This window comes from Cetorhinus maximus, chromosome 4 (assembly GCF_964194155.1).
Source record: "Cetorhinus maximus chromosome 4, sCetMax3.hap1.1, whole genome shotgun sequence".
In the NCBI taxonomy this organism is placed as follows: domain Eukaryota; kingdom Metazoa; phylum Chordata; class Chondrichthyes; order Lamniformes; family Cetorhinidae; genus Cetorhinus; species Cetorhinus maximus.
In genome coordinates, this window is record NC_135882.1 from 100,730,194 (window position 1) to 100,746,674 (window position 16,481).

The 16,481-nt window shown below is 40.7% G+C and overlaps 1 protein-coding gene across 1 annotated transcript in view; it reads left to right on the forward strand.

The window, feature by feature from the left end:
• prkdc (protein kinase, DNA-activated, catalytic subunit) overlaps positions 1 to 16,481 on the forward strand; it is a 238,827-nt gene that overhangs the window by 142,405 nt on the left and 79,941 nt on the right. The window contains exons 54-59 of the mRNA XM_078540537.1: positions 1,764 to 1,913; positions 3,286 to 3,459; positions 13,333 to 13,431; positions 13,570 to 13,780; positions 14,513 to 14,702; positions 15,926 to 16,135. Coding sequence (XP_078396663.1) covers positions 1,764 to 1,913; positions 3,286 to 3,459; positions 13,333 to 13,431; positions 13,570 to 13,780; positions 14,513 to 14,702; positions 15,926 to 16,135 — 1,034 coding nt within the window. The remainder of the gene's footprint in view (positions 1 to 1,763; positions 1,914 to 3,285; positions 3,460 to 13,332; positions 13,432 to 13,569; positions 13,781 to 14,512; positions 14,703 to 15,925; positions 16,136 to 16,481) is intronic.

Consider the following 16,481-nt stretch of genomic DNA (forward strand, 5'->3'; position numbering starts at 1 on the left):
TAATTGTTGCAGCCAGTTGAATTTGAATTGTAAATTGAATCATTAGATTTGAATACTGACCAGATTTTAAGCTGAGCCCTCTTGGACTAATTTAGGCCAATTGAAATGTTTTGGCTTTATGCCCCCTTTTCCTTTTGAATCTGTTTCTGGTATGATGTGGGTGGGTTAATGAATACTAAAGGCAGGTAGAGATTTTGTTTCTATTGCTTTTCACATTTAGATAAATTTTATGTGGATTAAACTGAAAGTTGAGTAAGAAATATTCTACTTCTGAGTCCCAGTGTCAGTATAAAGTGTTCCCAGGTAAAAACACAAGAGAAGGCAAAGTAAATTTACCTTTAAACTGCCTCCTCCTTCACCAAAATGTGTCTCAGGTCCAACTTCTGAACAGCATCCTTAACTAAACCAGCAATTCTCAAATCCCCTCTGACTGAGATTGCTGTTTAGAATTGCAGAACAGTTAGAAATTTGTGTAGCCCTCTAAAATCGCATTCATGTAGAAGCCTTAGCCCTATTGTGCTTAAGCCTCTGGAGTGGGACATGAACCCACAGCCTTCTGACTCGGAGGCAAGAGTGAACTGAGCCAAAGCTAAACATTAGATTGGCCATGGACCTTCAATGAGGTATGGACTATAACCTCCCGGAACATTTTCTATCAACTAACTATTGCAAGATTGTTATTAAATCATTAGTCCATTAGCAGAACTCACATTAAAATCAAGCCTCATTGTGATGTTGATTGCTGCATGCTATTTGGGGCTCACTGAATAAGGGTTACACGTGGTCAGCATTGATGGTATGCAGGGCTCAGGTACTTTGTCCATCAGAATCCGAGAGATTACTAATGAAAAATGCTCAGATTAGTACGAGGCGAGAGTTGGATGGGGTAAATAGGCTTACCTCGTTCTTACTTTCTTGGCAATAACAGCATGATCTTATATATGAACTTATGAATTAGGAACAGGAGTTAGGCCACTCAGCCCCTTGAGCCTGCTCCACCACTCAATAAGATCGTGGCTGACCTGATTGTAACCTCAACCCCATATTCCCACCCACTCCCGATAATATTTCACTCCCTTGCCTATCAAGAATCTTCTACAGTTTTTATGTATTTGGAGTCGATGTTTCTCTTGTTCTTTGGAGTTCAGTCAATAACTGGAAGATTTTTTTTTTGTAAAATTGGTCTACTTCTGGGTTGTTTGTTTCAGGATTAGTAGGGGTCTCCCAACTAAACAGTGCCAAAGGTTGGTGAAAGTATCAATATTTTAAATGAAGGAGGGGCTGTAAGGATAAAAACAAAAAACTGCGGATGCTGGAAATCCAAAACAGAAACAGAAATATCTGGAAAAACTCAGCAGGTTTGGCAGCATCGGCGGAGAAGAGTACAAAAACTCAAAACGTCAACTGTACTCTTCTCCGCCGATGCTGGCAGACCTGCTGAGTTTTTCCAGGTATTTCTGTTTCTGTTTTTGTTGAGGGGCTGTAAGGAGTTGTTTGTGCTGTTTGCCTGATCACTGATTGATAGTTCAATAGGAGGGGATTATGCAACCTTATTGTGGTATTGCATCCTGAAATCTTAATTAATTTCTTTTTAATCATGTGCTTTCACAGAACCTGTTACCCGGTTATGACATATTGCAATGACTAATTTTGCTTTGCAAACTAGTGTAAGAGGGCGTTTGATTTTGAATGGATGATGAATTTGAAAAGGTTTGCACTAATATTTAAAGTTCTTATGTGCTTTGCGTATATTTGTTTTCAAGGTTTCTGAACGCAGTATTTTTCCTATTACCAAAGTTGTATGGCGTGCTAAAAACACACTGCCTTGAGGTGGTGATGTATCGGGCAGAAGAGATACCTGACATCCACCTACAACTGAAGAGCAAGGACTTTGCACAGATCATGAGTCACAGGTGAGCAGGTGGACTATATTGGTTAGGTTTCGTGAGAATCTAATTCCTGTATCTTAGACTGCTAACTTATTTCAATTTCTTTTTCTAGCCTTCAACACAGATGCATTTTTACTTCTCTTTCCGGTTTATTAGGTTTGCGCTGGTCTTTCGTTACCCTGCCCTCTGCCTCTGTCAATGTAACTCTTAAACCAATGTGAGGAAGTACATCAGAGTAGCAGAGCATAACTCCAATTCATCCCTGCTTGTTAGGGGAAAGTATCTGGTGACACTTGGCATCTTTGAGTTTTATTGAGATTGTAGATGAACCAGTGGGGAATCTCTAGTGCTAACCCACGTCATGGTAACACAGCACATTGTGCTGCAGTACCAGATTCACTGCATTACATTTCCTACATTACAACATTGACTGCCGTCCCTCATAGGCTGTAAAGCATTTTGAGATGTTCAGTGGCCATGAAAAGTGCTATACAAATGCTTGTTCTGTTTTTAAGTTTCTGTAGATGTTATACATTGTAGAAATAGTTCAATATTGTTACTTAAATCAATTTAATATCTCAAATTATGTAGCCACTTATTGTTGTTAGAATGGATCCTTAATGACCTCTGGTAACTCAAATATTTGGAAACTAAAATTGTTCAGATGTTCGTGTGCCAAAGTTACATGCTTACTTTTATCACTGAATATTTAAAACTGATTCTTGCTCACGTACTAAATACGAACAGCAATCTCTTTCCTGTAAGTAAACTTTAACTTAAAACAAAATTGAAGAAGTTTCATTTTTCTTGTAGGTGGACATAATTTACCTTAACATATATTTCGTATTAAAATTATACTTGTAATGAAATGAAAAACATTGTTGAAGTGAACTGTCATTTTTATGTAATACAATGCAACTGAAAATGTTCTCAACCGAAAAAGGCATACCGGAGTCCACGCCTGGATCTATTACTGCAGGATCCTTTTGGGGCACTGAGACCTCTGTTGCGATTTTTAATGTTCAAAGGGTCATTGCTTGAAAAATATTACCAGACTGTCCTGATAGCTAAGGGATAAATGCACCACCCAGAGGGAAACTGATCCAAGCCACATAGGTGTTAGGGTGGATCTCCATTCTGTATTGAGTTAGTGGATCTCATCCATGGCAGATGTAGGAGCACACCCTGTTAGAGACAAGAATTAGGAAATTACCTGGATTTTCAGGCCCTGATCATTACCCAGTAAGAGTGTGCAAACGTCTGGTGACAATATGCTGAGTTTGGCTATGGTGTCCCTCAGTTATTGGGCAGTCTGCTGACACAGCCTGAGTTCACAGGCAAAGGATAGTTGTTTGGATAAAAGTATTACAAACTCTAATCATTCTCTCCTTATAAGGGATGAAGAACGGCAGAGGGTTTGTTTGGACATAGTATATAAGATTAAAGCCAAGCTAACATCAACAGAACTGAAAGGGATGCTAAGTTCAGTGATGGCTTTCATTTCTCATCCATCTCCCATTTGTCGAGAGAAATTGTACGATGTTCTGATGTGGATATATGACAATTACAGGTATGGAATTAATAACAAAAATGACTCCAAGCTGAAAAAGGTAGATTTGATAGGAGTGATTAACCTTTTTAGTGGTACTTCAGCCACATTATAAACCTATTTGACTGAAGGAAGCATTATATGGAGCACAGTGAGATCTGTTACACTTCAATTCCAATTAATTTCTTGCAAGTTTGATTTTATAATGGTGTAAATTATTGAATGGCAGGCTGCACTTAAGTTAAAAGCCTATATTTGTCGATGTAATAACCTTTTTTCTAGTTTGTATCTATTTTGCGTTATTTTCTCATTCTAGTCAACATGTGCAGCAAAAAAACCCACATTTGTACAACAAAGTTATAAAAAAAGTTCTGGAATGTTCACGGATCATACCTATACAATTGGTTAGTTAGCATTAGAAAACCCTACATGAGGTTTTCCCCAATGAAGAGTGCTCCTCTGAGCCTGCAATTTGAGCTCTGCATCAATGTTGGGTTAGGACTAGGGGACACAGTACTAGAACTAGTTTAAAAATAAGGGGCCTCCCATTTAAGATGGAGATTGGAAGAAATTTTTTCTGAGGGTTGTGAATCTTTAGAGCCCTCTTCCCTGGAGAGCAGTGGAGGCAGGGTCAATGAATATTTTTAAGGCAAAGGAAAATAGATTCTTGATTAATAAGGGAATCGAAGGTTATCGGGCTAGGCAGAATGTGGAGTTGAGGCCACAACTGGACCAGCCAGGATCTTATTGAATGGTGAAATGGGCTTGAGGGGCCGAATGGCCTACTCCTGCTCAGAAATTGTATGTTCGTATTTCAACTGGACTTTGGGTGCTGGGAATTTCCACCTTCTGCTGATAAATTTTCTGTGAGATTTTCTGTGTGATTGCACACATGATGTGTATTATTTGTATATGTGAGAGGGGAAGAGACAAGCCACTGTATTTGTGATTTTTATGCCGCTCCTCTGGACCTACGGGACTTGATAGTACCATGACCATTACCAAGACATGTTGATTTAAAAGGGAGATTTTGGTCTGCTCAGTTCGAGCACTTGCTGACAAACTGTGTGTGAAAGATGCATCATGACAGTTGTAGTTTCACCTTACTCTCATACAATGTCTGAAGGGCACCAAATTTATATTTACAAGAAAACTTATAAAGAATTGTTAGACATGAGGGAAACAAAAAAAAATCAAAAAGATTAGAATTTTAAAATTTTATACAATGTAAGCTATTAAAGGAGAAGCTGGTGTTGGTTAAGTTAATGGTTAATTTGAGTCTTTGAGAAGCACTAATGTTTGCCAGAAGTGGATGATGGTCAGGTATTTTGATGCTGAACTGTGACATTATAGTCTGAGTTAGCCAGGCCCAGTCTATGGCAGCTGGTCAGCTGTTCAGTGTCCTGAGCATTGGAGATTTGACTTTGGCAAACCACCTTGCTTCAGTGCTATATCAATGACAGGTTTATCAAGAACTGAAAACCCAAAATGGTGATGGTTCTACCCTTATTAGCCTTAAGGTTGAGATCACGCAAAGCACTTCAATGACCCATTGAATAGGCCATCCATCATTGCATTTGAAGCCCTTCACAGAGCTACGCAGTGGCCATAGCATTAAAACAGCGAACACTGCTCTGAATAGTGAAAACCATAGGACTAGAGGATTTTTTAAAAATTTATGATTGGTCACTTTATCTATTCCTCAAAATTGATGAGGTTCTTGGAAATGTTGTGGTCAACCATTAATTGATTTGAGTGTATCAAACATTCAAAATAGTGCACTTAAAATATAATACAACCAAATCTATTGGTTGCCGATTCAAATGCGTGAACAGTTCTGAGCTAAAAATAATGGTTCTAAAATATAAACATTACAAGGAGTAGGAGAGAGGGTTCCATTATGTTCCATTTTTTTAATGAGAAACCGGCAGCATGAATTTAGAAGGGAAATATTCAGCTTGGTAAACTTCTCGAGAACTTCATTGTTAATTTTATATTGATTGGGTTTAATTAATTGCAAGCAGGTGGTGGCATTAACTGGAGATTAACTACTTTTTATTTGCTTATGGGATGTGGGTGTCGCTGGCTAGGCCAGCATTTATTGCCTATCCCTAATTGCCCTTGTTTAGAGGGCATTTAAGAGCCAACCACATTGCCGAGAGGCTGGAGCCGCATGTAGGCCAGACCAGGTGATGGCAGATTTCCTTGCCTAAAGGACATTGGTGAACCAGATGGGTTTTTATGACAATCGCCAATGGTTTCATGGTCATCTTCAGACTTTTAGTTCCAGATATTGAATTCAAACCCCACCATCTGCCATGGTGGGATTTGAACTCTGGTCCCCAGAGTATTACCCTGGGTCTCTAGAATATTAGTCCAGTGACAATACCAATATGCCAGCACCTCCCCATACTGCTTCTATAAAAGCGAACATACTGAAACTGTCTTGGTTGGGTTAGGAGATGCACATTTTTAATGTGTATCCCTGTAAATAAAATGTTTTAAGCGTGCAAAGATTAGGCTCCAGTCTATTCTTCACCACCTGGCTTCATGGAATAGAAACATGGTAGCAGAGGATGGTTGCCTAAAGGTGAAATTTACAAATGGGGAAAAAAAAGTTTTTCCACCAAAAAAACATATATCCTAGTGGCCATTGTGGAAATTGTCAGAAAACAAGTTTAAATTGTCAGAGTGTGATTACCCACTGATGTTCTCAGAGACTGAGCCATATGACCAGTGGAAGAATGAGGTTGATATGTGGACATGGGCAATGACTACCAAAGAGGAATCGAGGTATAGCCTTGGATTTGTCATTTACTACAAAATCTAAATTCAGAAGTAAAGTATTTTGTGAAGTGGATGCCCAGTAGTTGGATTGTGATGAAGGTTTGGACTTTCTATCAGAGTTCCTGGATGAAATCTAGGAGAAAGACTATTGTTAAATGCCTTTAAGGTAATGGTCAGAATTGATGAATTTCAGAAAACAAATGTTCATTCCATGGAAGAATATGTCATGGACTTTAACAGACTGTGCAAAATGTTGATAAAGTTCATATTGGGGATCCCTGAATCAGTACAAACACTTACATTGCTGGATTGCGGGGTGCCTCATATGGACAGGCCGTTTGTTCTAACTGGTAAAAATACCTGGAAAAACTCAGCAGGTCTGACAGCATCTGTGGAGAGGAATACAGTTAACTTTTCGAGTCCGTATGACTCTTCAACAGAACTAAGGAAAAATAGAAGAGAGGTCTATTTTTCCTTAGTTCTGTTGAAGAGCCATACGGACTCGAAACGTTAACTGTATTCCTCTCTGCAGATGCTGTCAGACCTGCTGAGTTTTTCCAGGTATTTTAATTTTTGTTTTTGTTTTGGATTTCCAGCATCTGCAGTTTTTTGCTTTTATTTTGTTCTAACTGGTGTTTGGTTCTCAGAGATGGAGAGCATGTTGGATCAGGTGTCTGCTGCTTGAAAAAAATCCTGTGGAAACAGCCATTTCCTTCAGCCTTCATGGAACAACAAATTGGTGACACAACGAAAGATTCACCAATTGCCAGATTTCAGAATAGTCCAGATACTGCGTGCAGGCACCAAGAGACAGATAGATTAAAGATAGATAGTATCAGCATGAAAGTGCCTTTAACAGACCTGGCTATTACAGCAGAAGACAAAATTGGAACAAAATAATACGTGAATAAATCCAATGAATACCATAGGAACAGTCAAAAGGTGCTTTCGGTGACACTAAAGTATCATTATGCAATGGGCTGCCCATAACAGAGAGGCAGAGCCCTTGAACTGACGTAATGAAGAGAATTCTCAGGAAAAGGATGAAGATAATGTTGAATCCGAACAAATTATACTGGTGACATGTAGTTTTAAGCCTGTGATGAATGTTAGCTGTCTCCTTTAACTGTGCAGTGCAAGATAATGCTTGCACTTTGACACTATGTGTAACAGATTGATTAAAGTGTTACCTTGATTCAGTAAATGGTGAGGATCGGCACAAGATTAAGAAATAGAAAAGTACAACTTGCTTTAGATTTGCGATGGCAACACCTTGAGGTCACAAAAGAAAGTTGGTTTGGATATTAGGCAGAGTTGATCTGGAGTGACTTTAAATCAATCTTATTTAGAGAGTGCTACACCCATCCCAGTTAAGTGTACTAGGACATCACAGAAGGATGATATATCTGAAGAACAACACTCCAACTAGACCAGATGTAGTTTTGGTGTATTCGAGTTTGTAAAATCATAGAATGGATACAGCAGAAGGAGGCCATTCAGCCCATGTCTGTGCTGGTCCTGTGAAGGAGCAATTAACCTTGTGCCACTCCGCTGCCCTGCAAATTTTTCCTTTTCAGATAGAACCATAGAAAAGTTACGGCACAGAAAGAGGCCACTCAGCCCATTATGTTTCTGCCGGCCAGAAAAAGATGAAAAAGAAACTAGCCGTTCATTTTAATCCCACTTTCCAGCATCTGGTCCATAGCCTAGCAGGTTACAGGACTACAGATGCTGATCCAAGTACCTTTTAAATGTGTTGAGCATTTCAGCCTCAACCACCAATTTAGGCGGTGAATTCCACACACACACCACCCTCTACGTGAAAAAGTTTTTCCCTGGTAATTGACCCCTCAGCTAGAGGAAACAAGCCTTTACTGTCTACCCTACCTAGGCCCCTCATAATTTTGTGCACCTCAATTAGGTCACCCTGCAGCTTCCTCTGTTGTAAGAAAAACAACCCTAGCCTATCCAATCTTTCCTCATCGCTGCAGCTTTCAAGCCCTGGCAGATAATAATCCAATTATGTTTTGAATGCTTCCGTTAAACCTGCCCCCACCACACTCTCGGGCAGTACATTCCAGATCCTAACTAGTCGCTGCCTGAAAAAGTTTTTCCTTACATTGCTTCTTTTACCTATTTTTTAAAAAAATCATTCATGGGATGTGGGCTGGCTGGGCCAGCATTTATGCCCATTTCTATGTGCCCTTGAGATGGTGGTGGTGAGCTGCCTCCTTGAACCGCTGTAGTCCATGTGGTGTAGGTACACCCACAGTGCTGTTAGGAAGGGAGTTCCAGGATTTTGACCCAGTGACAGTGATGGAATGGTGATATATTTCCAAGTCAGGATGGTGAGTACTTGGAGGGGAACTTCCAGGTGGTGGTGTTCCCATCTATTTGTTGCCTTTGTCCTTCTAGATGGTAGTGGTCGTGGGTTTGGAAGGTGCTGTCTAAGGAGCCTTGGTGAATTCCTGCAGTTCATCTTGTAGATGGTGTACACTGCTGCTATTGTTCGTCGGTGGTGGAGGGAGTGAATGTTTGTGGATGTGGTGCCAATCAAGTGGGCTGTTTTGTCCTAGATGGTGTCAAGCTTCCTGAGTGTTGTAGGAGCTGCACTCATCCAGGCAAGTGGAGAGTGTTCCATCACACTCCTGACATGTGCCTTGTAGATTGTGGACAGGCTTTGGGGAGTCAGGAGGTGAGTTACTCACAGCAGGATTCTTAGCCCCTGACCTGCTCTTGTAGCCAGAGTATTTATATGGCTAGTCCAGTTCATTTTCTGGTCAATGGTAACCCCCAGGATGTTGATAGTGGGGGATTCAGCAATGGTAATGCCATTGAATGTCAAAGGGTGATGGTTAGATTCTCTCGTGTTGGAGATGGTCCTTATGCGGCGCGAATGTTACTTGCCACTTGTCAGCCAAGCCTGTATATTGTCCAGGTCTTGCTGCATTTGGACATGGACTGCTTCAGTATCTGAGGAGTCGTGAATGGTGCTGAACATTATGCAATCATCAGCGAACATCCCGTCTTCTGACCTTATGACGGAAGGAAGGTCATTGATGAAGCAGCTGAGGATGGTTGGGCCGAGGACACTATCTTGAGGAACTCCTGCAGTGATGTCCTGGAGCTGAGATGACTGACCTCCAACAACCACGGCCATCTTCCTTGGTGCTAGGCATGACCCCAACCAGTGGAGAGTTTTCCCCCTGATTCCAATTGACTCCATTTTACTTGGGTTCCTTGATGCCACACTTGATCAAATATGGCCTTGATGTCAAGGGCAGCAACTCTCACCTCACCTCGGGAGTTCAGCTCTTTTGTCCATGTTTGAACCAAGACTGTAATGAGGTCAGAAGCTGAGTGGCCCTGGTGGAACCCAAACTGGGCGTCAGTGAGCAGGTTATTGCTAAGCAAGTGTCTCTTGATAGCACTGATGATCCCTTCCATTACTTTACTGATGATTGAGAGTAGACTGATGGGGCGGTAATTGGCCGGATTGCATTTGTCCTGCTTTTTGTGTACAGGACATACCTGGGCAATTTTCCGCTTAGTCGGGTAGATGCCAGTGTTGTAGCTGTACTGGAACAGCTTGGCTAGGGCCGTGGCAAGTTCTGGAGCACAAGTTTTCAGTACTGTTGCCGGAATATTGTCAGGGCCCATGGCCTTTGCAGTGTTCAGCCGTTCCTTGATATCATGTGGAGTTAAATGAATTGGCTGAAGACTGCCATCTGTGATGTTGGGGTCCTCCAGAGGAGGCCAAGATGGATCATCCACTCAGCACTTCTGGCTGAAGATTGTAGCAAATGCTTCAGCCTTATCTTTTGCACTGATGTGCTGGGCTTCCCCCATCATTGAGGATGGGGATATCGGAAGAGCCTCCGCCTCCAGTGAGTTGTGTAATTGTCCACCACCACTCACAACTGGATGTGGCAGTACTGCAGAGTTTAGATCTGCTCCGTTGGTTGTGGGATCGCTTAGCTCTGTCTATCACTTGCTGCTTGGTATGGAAGTAATCCTGTGTTATAGCTTCACCAGGTTGACACCTCATTTCTAGGTATGCCTGGTGCTGCTCCTGGCACGCCCTCCTGCACTCTTCATTGAACCAGAGCTGATCTCTGGCTTAAAAGCAAAATACTGCAGAAGCTGGAAATCTGAAACAAAAACAGAAAATGCTGGAAAAACTCAGTAGGTCTAGCAGCATCTGTGGAGAGAGAAACAGAGTTTACGTTTCGAGTCCATATGACCCTTCTTCAGAGCTGAAGAGAGGTGGAAACGTGTTGAAATTTATACTGTTGAAGAGGGGTGGGGCAGGTGGAACTGGATAGAAAGCGGCGATAGGTGGGGACAAAGGAGGGATTGACAAAGATGTCATGAACTGAAGGATAGTGCTTGAAAAAAAAAGGTGCTGATGGTGCCATAAAGGTAAGAAAGCAGAATGTGATAATAGCAGAACAAGGGTAGCATTGTGTGAAAGAACATAATGGAACAAGCAACAGTTGGCCCTGTAGGGGGCAGTGGTAAGAAAAAAAAGGATAGAAAATGGGATAAAAAAGGGGATGAAACCACCGATAAATGAATAAAAATAAAAATGGATAAAAAATAAAAATGAATGTAGAAAAAAGGGTATTTAAAAAAGGGGGTGAGGATGGAGGAGAGAGTTTATGGTCTGAAGTTGTTGAAAATGTTAAGCCTAGAAGGCTGTAAAGTTCCTAATTGGAAGATGAGGTGACTTCATCGAAACTCTTGTTTCTCTCTCCACAGATGCTGCCAGATCTGCTGAGTTTTTCCAGCATTTTCTGATCCCTGGCTTGATGGTAATGGTAGAGTGGGGGATATGCTGGGCCATGAGGTTAAGGATTGTGTTCGAGTACAATTCTGCAGCTGATGGCCCACAGTGCCTCATGGATGCCCAGTCTTGAGTTGCTAGATCTGTTCGAAGTCTATCCCATTTAGCAGGGTGGTAGTGCCACACAACACAATGGAGGGTATACTTAATTACCTTAAATCTGTGACTTCTGGTTCTTCCTCCTTCAGCCAGTGGTAATAGTTCCTCACTATCTAGTCTGCCCAGACCCTTCATCGTGATTTTGAGTACCTCTATCAAATCTCCTCTCAGCCTTCTCTTCAAGGAAAACTGTCCCAACTTCTCCAACCTCTCTACGTAACTCAAGTTCCTGATGCTTTGAATCATTCTTGTGAATCTTTTCTGCACCCGCTCCAATGTCTTCATATCCTTCCTAAAGTGTGGTGCCCGGAACTGGGACACAGTACTTCAGTCGAACCAATGTTTTATAGGCTTAACATCACTTCCTTGCATTTTTACTCTATGCTTCTATTGATAAAGTCCAGAATGCCTTATGCTTTATTAACCACACTCTCTCAACCTATCCTGCTACTCAACCTATCCTGCTACCTTCAGTGAATTATGCACATATACACCCAGTTCCCTGTGCTCCTGCACCCCCTTTAGAATTGTACGCTTATTTCATATTGGCTCCGTGCTCTTCCTTCCAAAATGAATCACTTCACACTTCTCTGCATTAAACTTCATCTGCCACTTGTCCGCCCATTCCACCAACCTATGTCCTTTTGAAGTTCTACACTATCCTCCTCGTGGTTCACATACTTCCACATTTTGTATCATCCTCAAGTTTTGAAATGGTGCCCTGGACACCAAGGTCTAGGTCATTAATATTTATCAAGAAGAACAGGGGCCTGAACACTGATCCCTGGAAGACTCCACCATTAATCTGTGGAGAGGGAAACAGATCTAACGTTTCAGGTCAATGACCTTCCATTGGAAATGTTCTAATGACATGTCATCGACCAGAAATGGTAACTTTGTTTCTCGCTCCACTGGTGCTACCTGACCTGCTGAGTAATTCCAGCATTTTCTGTTTTTATTTCAGAATGTTGATGTGTATAGCCAGAACAATAGGTGTGCAAATGTTATGATACTTTGGGTAAAATTTTTAGCTCGCCTGGCGCGCCCGACCCGACAGAGCGTAAAGTGACACAGTTGGCGGGCAGGCGAACAGGTCAAGCGGCCTTTGCACTTTTTTGGAAACCTCATCCAGGGGTGGGATGAGATTTCCAAAAGCAAATAAAAACTTTCATTTTTCACTAATAACATGTCCCTGCTCCTGTGATAAAGTCACATGAGGGGACATGTTTTATAACATTCATAAAATCTTTTTTTAAAATCTGTTCATCTCCCTGAGGCAGCTGTGTGCCTCAGGGAGATTTGCAAATGGCATTCGCCCCGCTCGCACTCACCCACTGCCTGCACAGGCAATGCTGAGCGCTGAAGCTTGTGTTTCACTCTGGGCGGGCCTTAATTGGCCTGCCAGCATGAAATCGCAGTCCAGTCCCGATCACAGGCAGCGGTTGATTTCCCGACTGCTCCCACTTGCCCCCGCCGAGCTGGCCGACATGGGTGAAATTCTGCCCTTTAATGCTGTCCATGCTGAGTCATCAGGGTTCAGTCAAGACAATGCATTGGAAGCATGCGGAGAATACGAACATGGACGAACCCAAGTGTAAAGGGACTGAGCTATCAGGAACGATTTGAGAAGCTCAGGGTGTTCAACCTGGTGTGGGGTGTAGGGAAGAAGGTTAAATGAAGACCCCACCAACCTCTGTGAAGTACTAAATGATGAATAAATACTTTGAATTCATGAATGCAGAATAATATTTCATAGTAAATCTGGCCCAATAGGATCAAATAATTTAAATTTCAATTAACGAAAAGTAGGTTCAAAACAGATCAAAATCTTTCAAGTGCTGTTGGATGCTTGGGCTGGGTAGGTTACAGTATAAAATAGGGAAGTGTGATGCGTTAATTGACTATTCCTCATATTTGTTTTTTTGTCCTCTGTGTTAATCAAGAGACCAAAACTAGACTAAATCTGTTGGAAAATTTCTTCAGAAAGAAAAAATGTTGGTCAATTCAAACTTGGTTATGTTCAAAAGCATGAATGGAAACACAGTTATTAGCTATGGAAGTTAGTTCCCAAGTCTATTCTACAGAAAGTCAGCAGGAGAGAAATGTTCCATTTATTAGTGTTTTTTGAAGTGAATGTAGTAAATCTCCTTCCCTTTCTGCAGAGATCCCGAAAGTCAATCTGATCTTGACTCAAAAGAAGTATACATGGCAGCAACAGATGCATTACTTCAGGGACTGACCGATGAAAATCCTGCGCTACAGTACGTTACTTGTTAAACATTATCAAGAGTTGGATCATTTATAAATATTCACGGTTCCTGTAGAATCTTGTCAGTTGATATTGATTACTTTTGAAGTATGGATTTTTAAAGGAGTTTTTTGATGTGATCTCCTTTCAGATTGTATGTCAGAAACTTCTGGAGTCATGAAAACAGACTTCCAACTGGCACCCTGGACAGAATGATGGCCATTCTTGGATCATTGTATTGCAACAAGATAGAGACCCAGTACCTCAGTATAGCCACCAATATTCTACTGGAAATGACAAGTCGCAGCCCTGACTACAGCCGTGAGATGTTTGAATATCCCCTATCTGAATGCAAATTTCAAGTAAATACAAGAAACTTGCTTGTTGTGTTAGTTTAGCCTTTCATCTGTATTTTTCTAGATTCAGATGTAATGTAATTCAATCTTTTGAAGACTGCAAATGCATTATTACTCCTGTTTAAAAAAAAACTTGAGTTCACTTATTTTATAAGCTCTGATATAGAATAAAAATGCCGATTTCTTTTAATTTGTTCTGTATATGAGTGATGCAGGCAAGGCCAGATTTTATTACCGTCTATTTTTCACTTGAATATTGCTAATCAACTAGTTCACTTTTTTATGATAAATTTGTTTAGATTTTTCATATAGCAACTCTGGCTAGATTTACTAGGTTCAACTTGTTTTTTTTGTGTTTCTTCTTACTGTTACCTTACAATAAATGTTACAATGCATCCTATTTAGCCAGAGGAACTCAGCAGACCAGTTAGACATCTTCCTGAAGCTCATTCTAAAACCTGCTGTGATAAATTCGTTAATCCCTTTTATTGTTGCATGCTTACAGGACATTCTGCAGCAGATCCCACTGTATATTTGTATGTGTGTATACGTATATATAGATGTATGTTTGCTCTGACAGTTTCTGCTTTATATTTTTAAAGAATCGCTTTTTAAAAATAATCTTTGCTACAGGGCTGCAGAGGAATTGAGTTCGTCCAAGTTTAATGTTTATCTCATTTTGTAAAGTGTTATTTATTGCATATCACTCATTGTTCTACAATCTGCACTTTTTTTTAGGATTATAGCATTGATTCGAGTTGGCATCAGTGTAGTAGAATTCTTACTCCATTGTTTGTGGAAACTCAGGCTACATCAGGTAGTATTAGAAGCCCATCACAAGAAGCATCAGCTGCAGGTCAAAGGTCAAAAGGTGGCCAAATTAGGGCCACCCTAACCCATTATGAGTTTACACCAACTCAGAATCCTGGTAAGTGTAATCTGTTTGCATTTTTAATCAATGACAACTCTGTTTATATAACATTTTATCCTAGGATGCTGGCTATGTTACTGGACTAATAATCCAAAGAAAGTGACTTCAAATCTCACCAGTTTGAGAATTTAAATTCAGTTTCAAAAATATCTGAAAATAAAAAGACAGTATCAGTAAAAGTGAACACACAACTTTCAGATTGTCGTTAAAAACACAATTAGTCCATTAACATTCTGAATGACAGCGAAGGAAAGCTTTAACTGGTCTGGCCTACATGTGATTCCAGTTCCCCTCCAACATAGTTGACTCTTGACTGTCCCCCAAAGTCACCAAGGAAGCTACTCCATTGGTTCACCGCCCACTTTCTCAGGGAAATTAAGTGATAGGCAATAAATTACCACCTTACCAAAATATCACTCTGCCTAAAAACTGTGACTATTGTGGCCCAATTGACTCTTTCACTGTTAGTAAGGTTCAAATCCAAATGCCTTTTTAACTTGAGTTCTTATATTTGAATTTGACCCAACAGACCCCAAGGAAAATTATTGATTTTTAGTTACTGTCTACCGCCACCTTACTGAAGGAAGCATGTTTTTGTCTTGGAGGGAGTTCAATGAAGGTTCATTTTACTGATTCCTGGGATAAGGGGATTGTCCTGTGAGAGAATTTGAACAAAGTAGATTAGGTCTATATTCTCGAGAATTAAGAAGGATGAGAGGTGATCTAATTGAGCCATATAAAATTCTCAAAGGGCTTCATAAAGCAGATACTAGGAAGATGTTTCCCCTGGCTGAGGAATATAGGACTAGGTTTCACAGTCTCAGAACAAGTGGCTGGCTTTTTAGGACTGAAATGAGAACTTTTTTCACTCAAAGGATTGTGTATCTTTGGAATTCTCTACCCCCAGGAACTTTGGATGCTCAGTTGTTGAGTATATTTAAAACTGAGATCAGTAAATTTTTGTCTACCAAAGGATTAAGGGGAAAGGGCAGGAAAGTATAGCTGAGTTAGAAGTTCAGCCATGATCTTATTGAATGGCGGAGCGAGCTCAGAAGGGCAAATACCCTACTCCTGCTCCTATTTCTTATGTTCTTATCTGAATTCCTAAATTGCTGATAAGGAAAGGCTGTTTGAGAAATGCCTAGACTTATCTGACAAAAAATATTCTAAATATGGAACATAACTATTATCCTTTTGTTATACTTGATGTCTTTCTCTAGGTGCACGGAATTTTAATTGGTTAACAGGGAGTAGTTTGGACACCTTTGCGGAATACACCCTTCCTTCCTCAGAATCAGTGTCCTCTTCATTACTTGTGTATTCTAAACGGAGTGAGAGGCCACAGAGAGCAACAATGAAGCCTGTTGGTCCAGACTTCGGCAAAAGGAGACTTGCTGTGCCAGGAGATGAAGTTGATAGTAAAACAAAAGGTATCATCAATGACATTTAATATTATTACTGTATTTTAAATATCCATTCAAAATAAATTACTGAAACGAGTACTTCAAAGTTTCACACGTCGCTATATCCAATTGTTGATGAGAGGACACTACTTCAGAATGAAGCAGTTTTGTTTTGCCTGGAAGTTATCTATGAAACATTAAATGATAAACTAATTTCTTCATTTTTCAGCATGATGATAATATGCAGGGGCACCTCTGCGACATAGTTGCACAATTTACCCACAGGAAAGTACTGAACGGAGGTCTCCTTTCCCTTTCATGCGTGGTCTTCCATGCTTGGCCTGGGCTTTCTCCAATCTGTTTTGCCTCTATA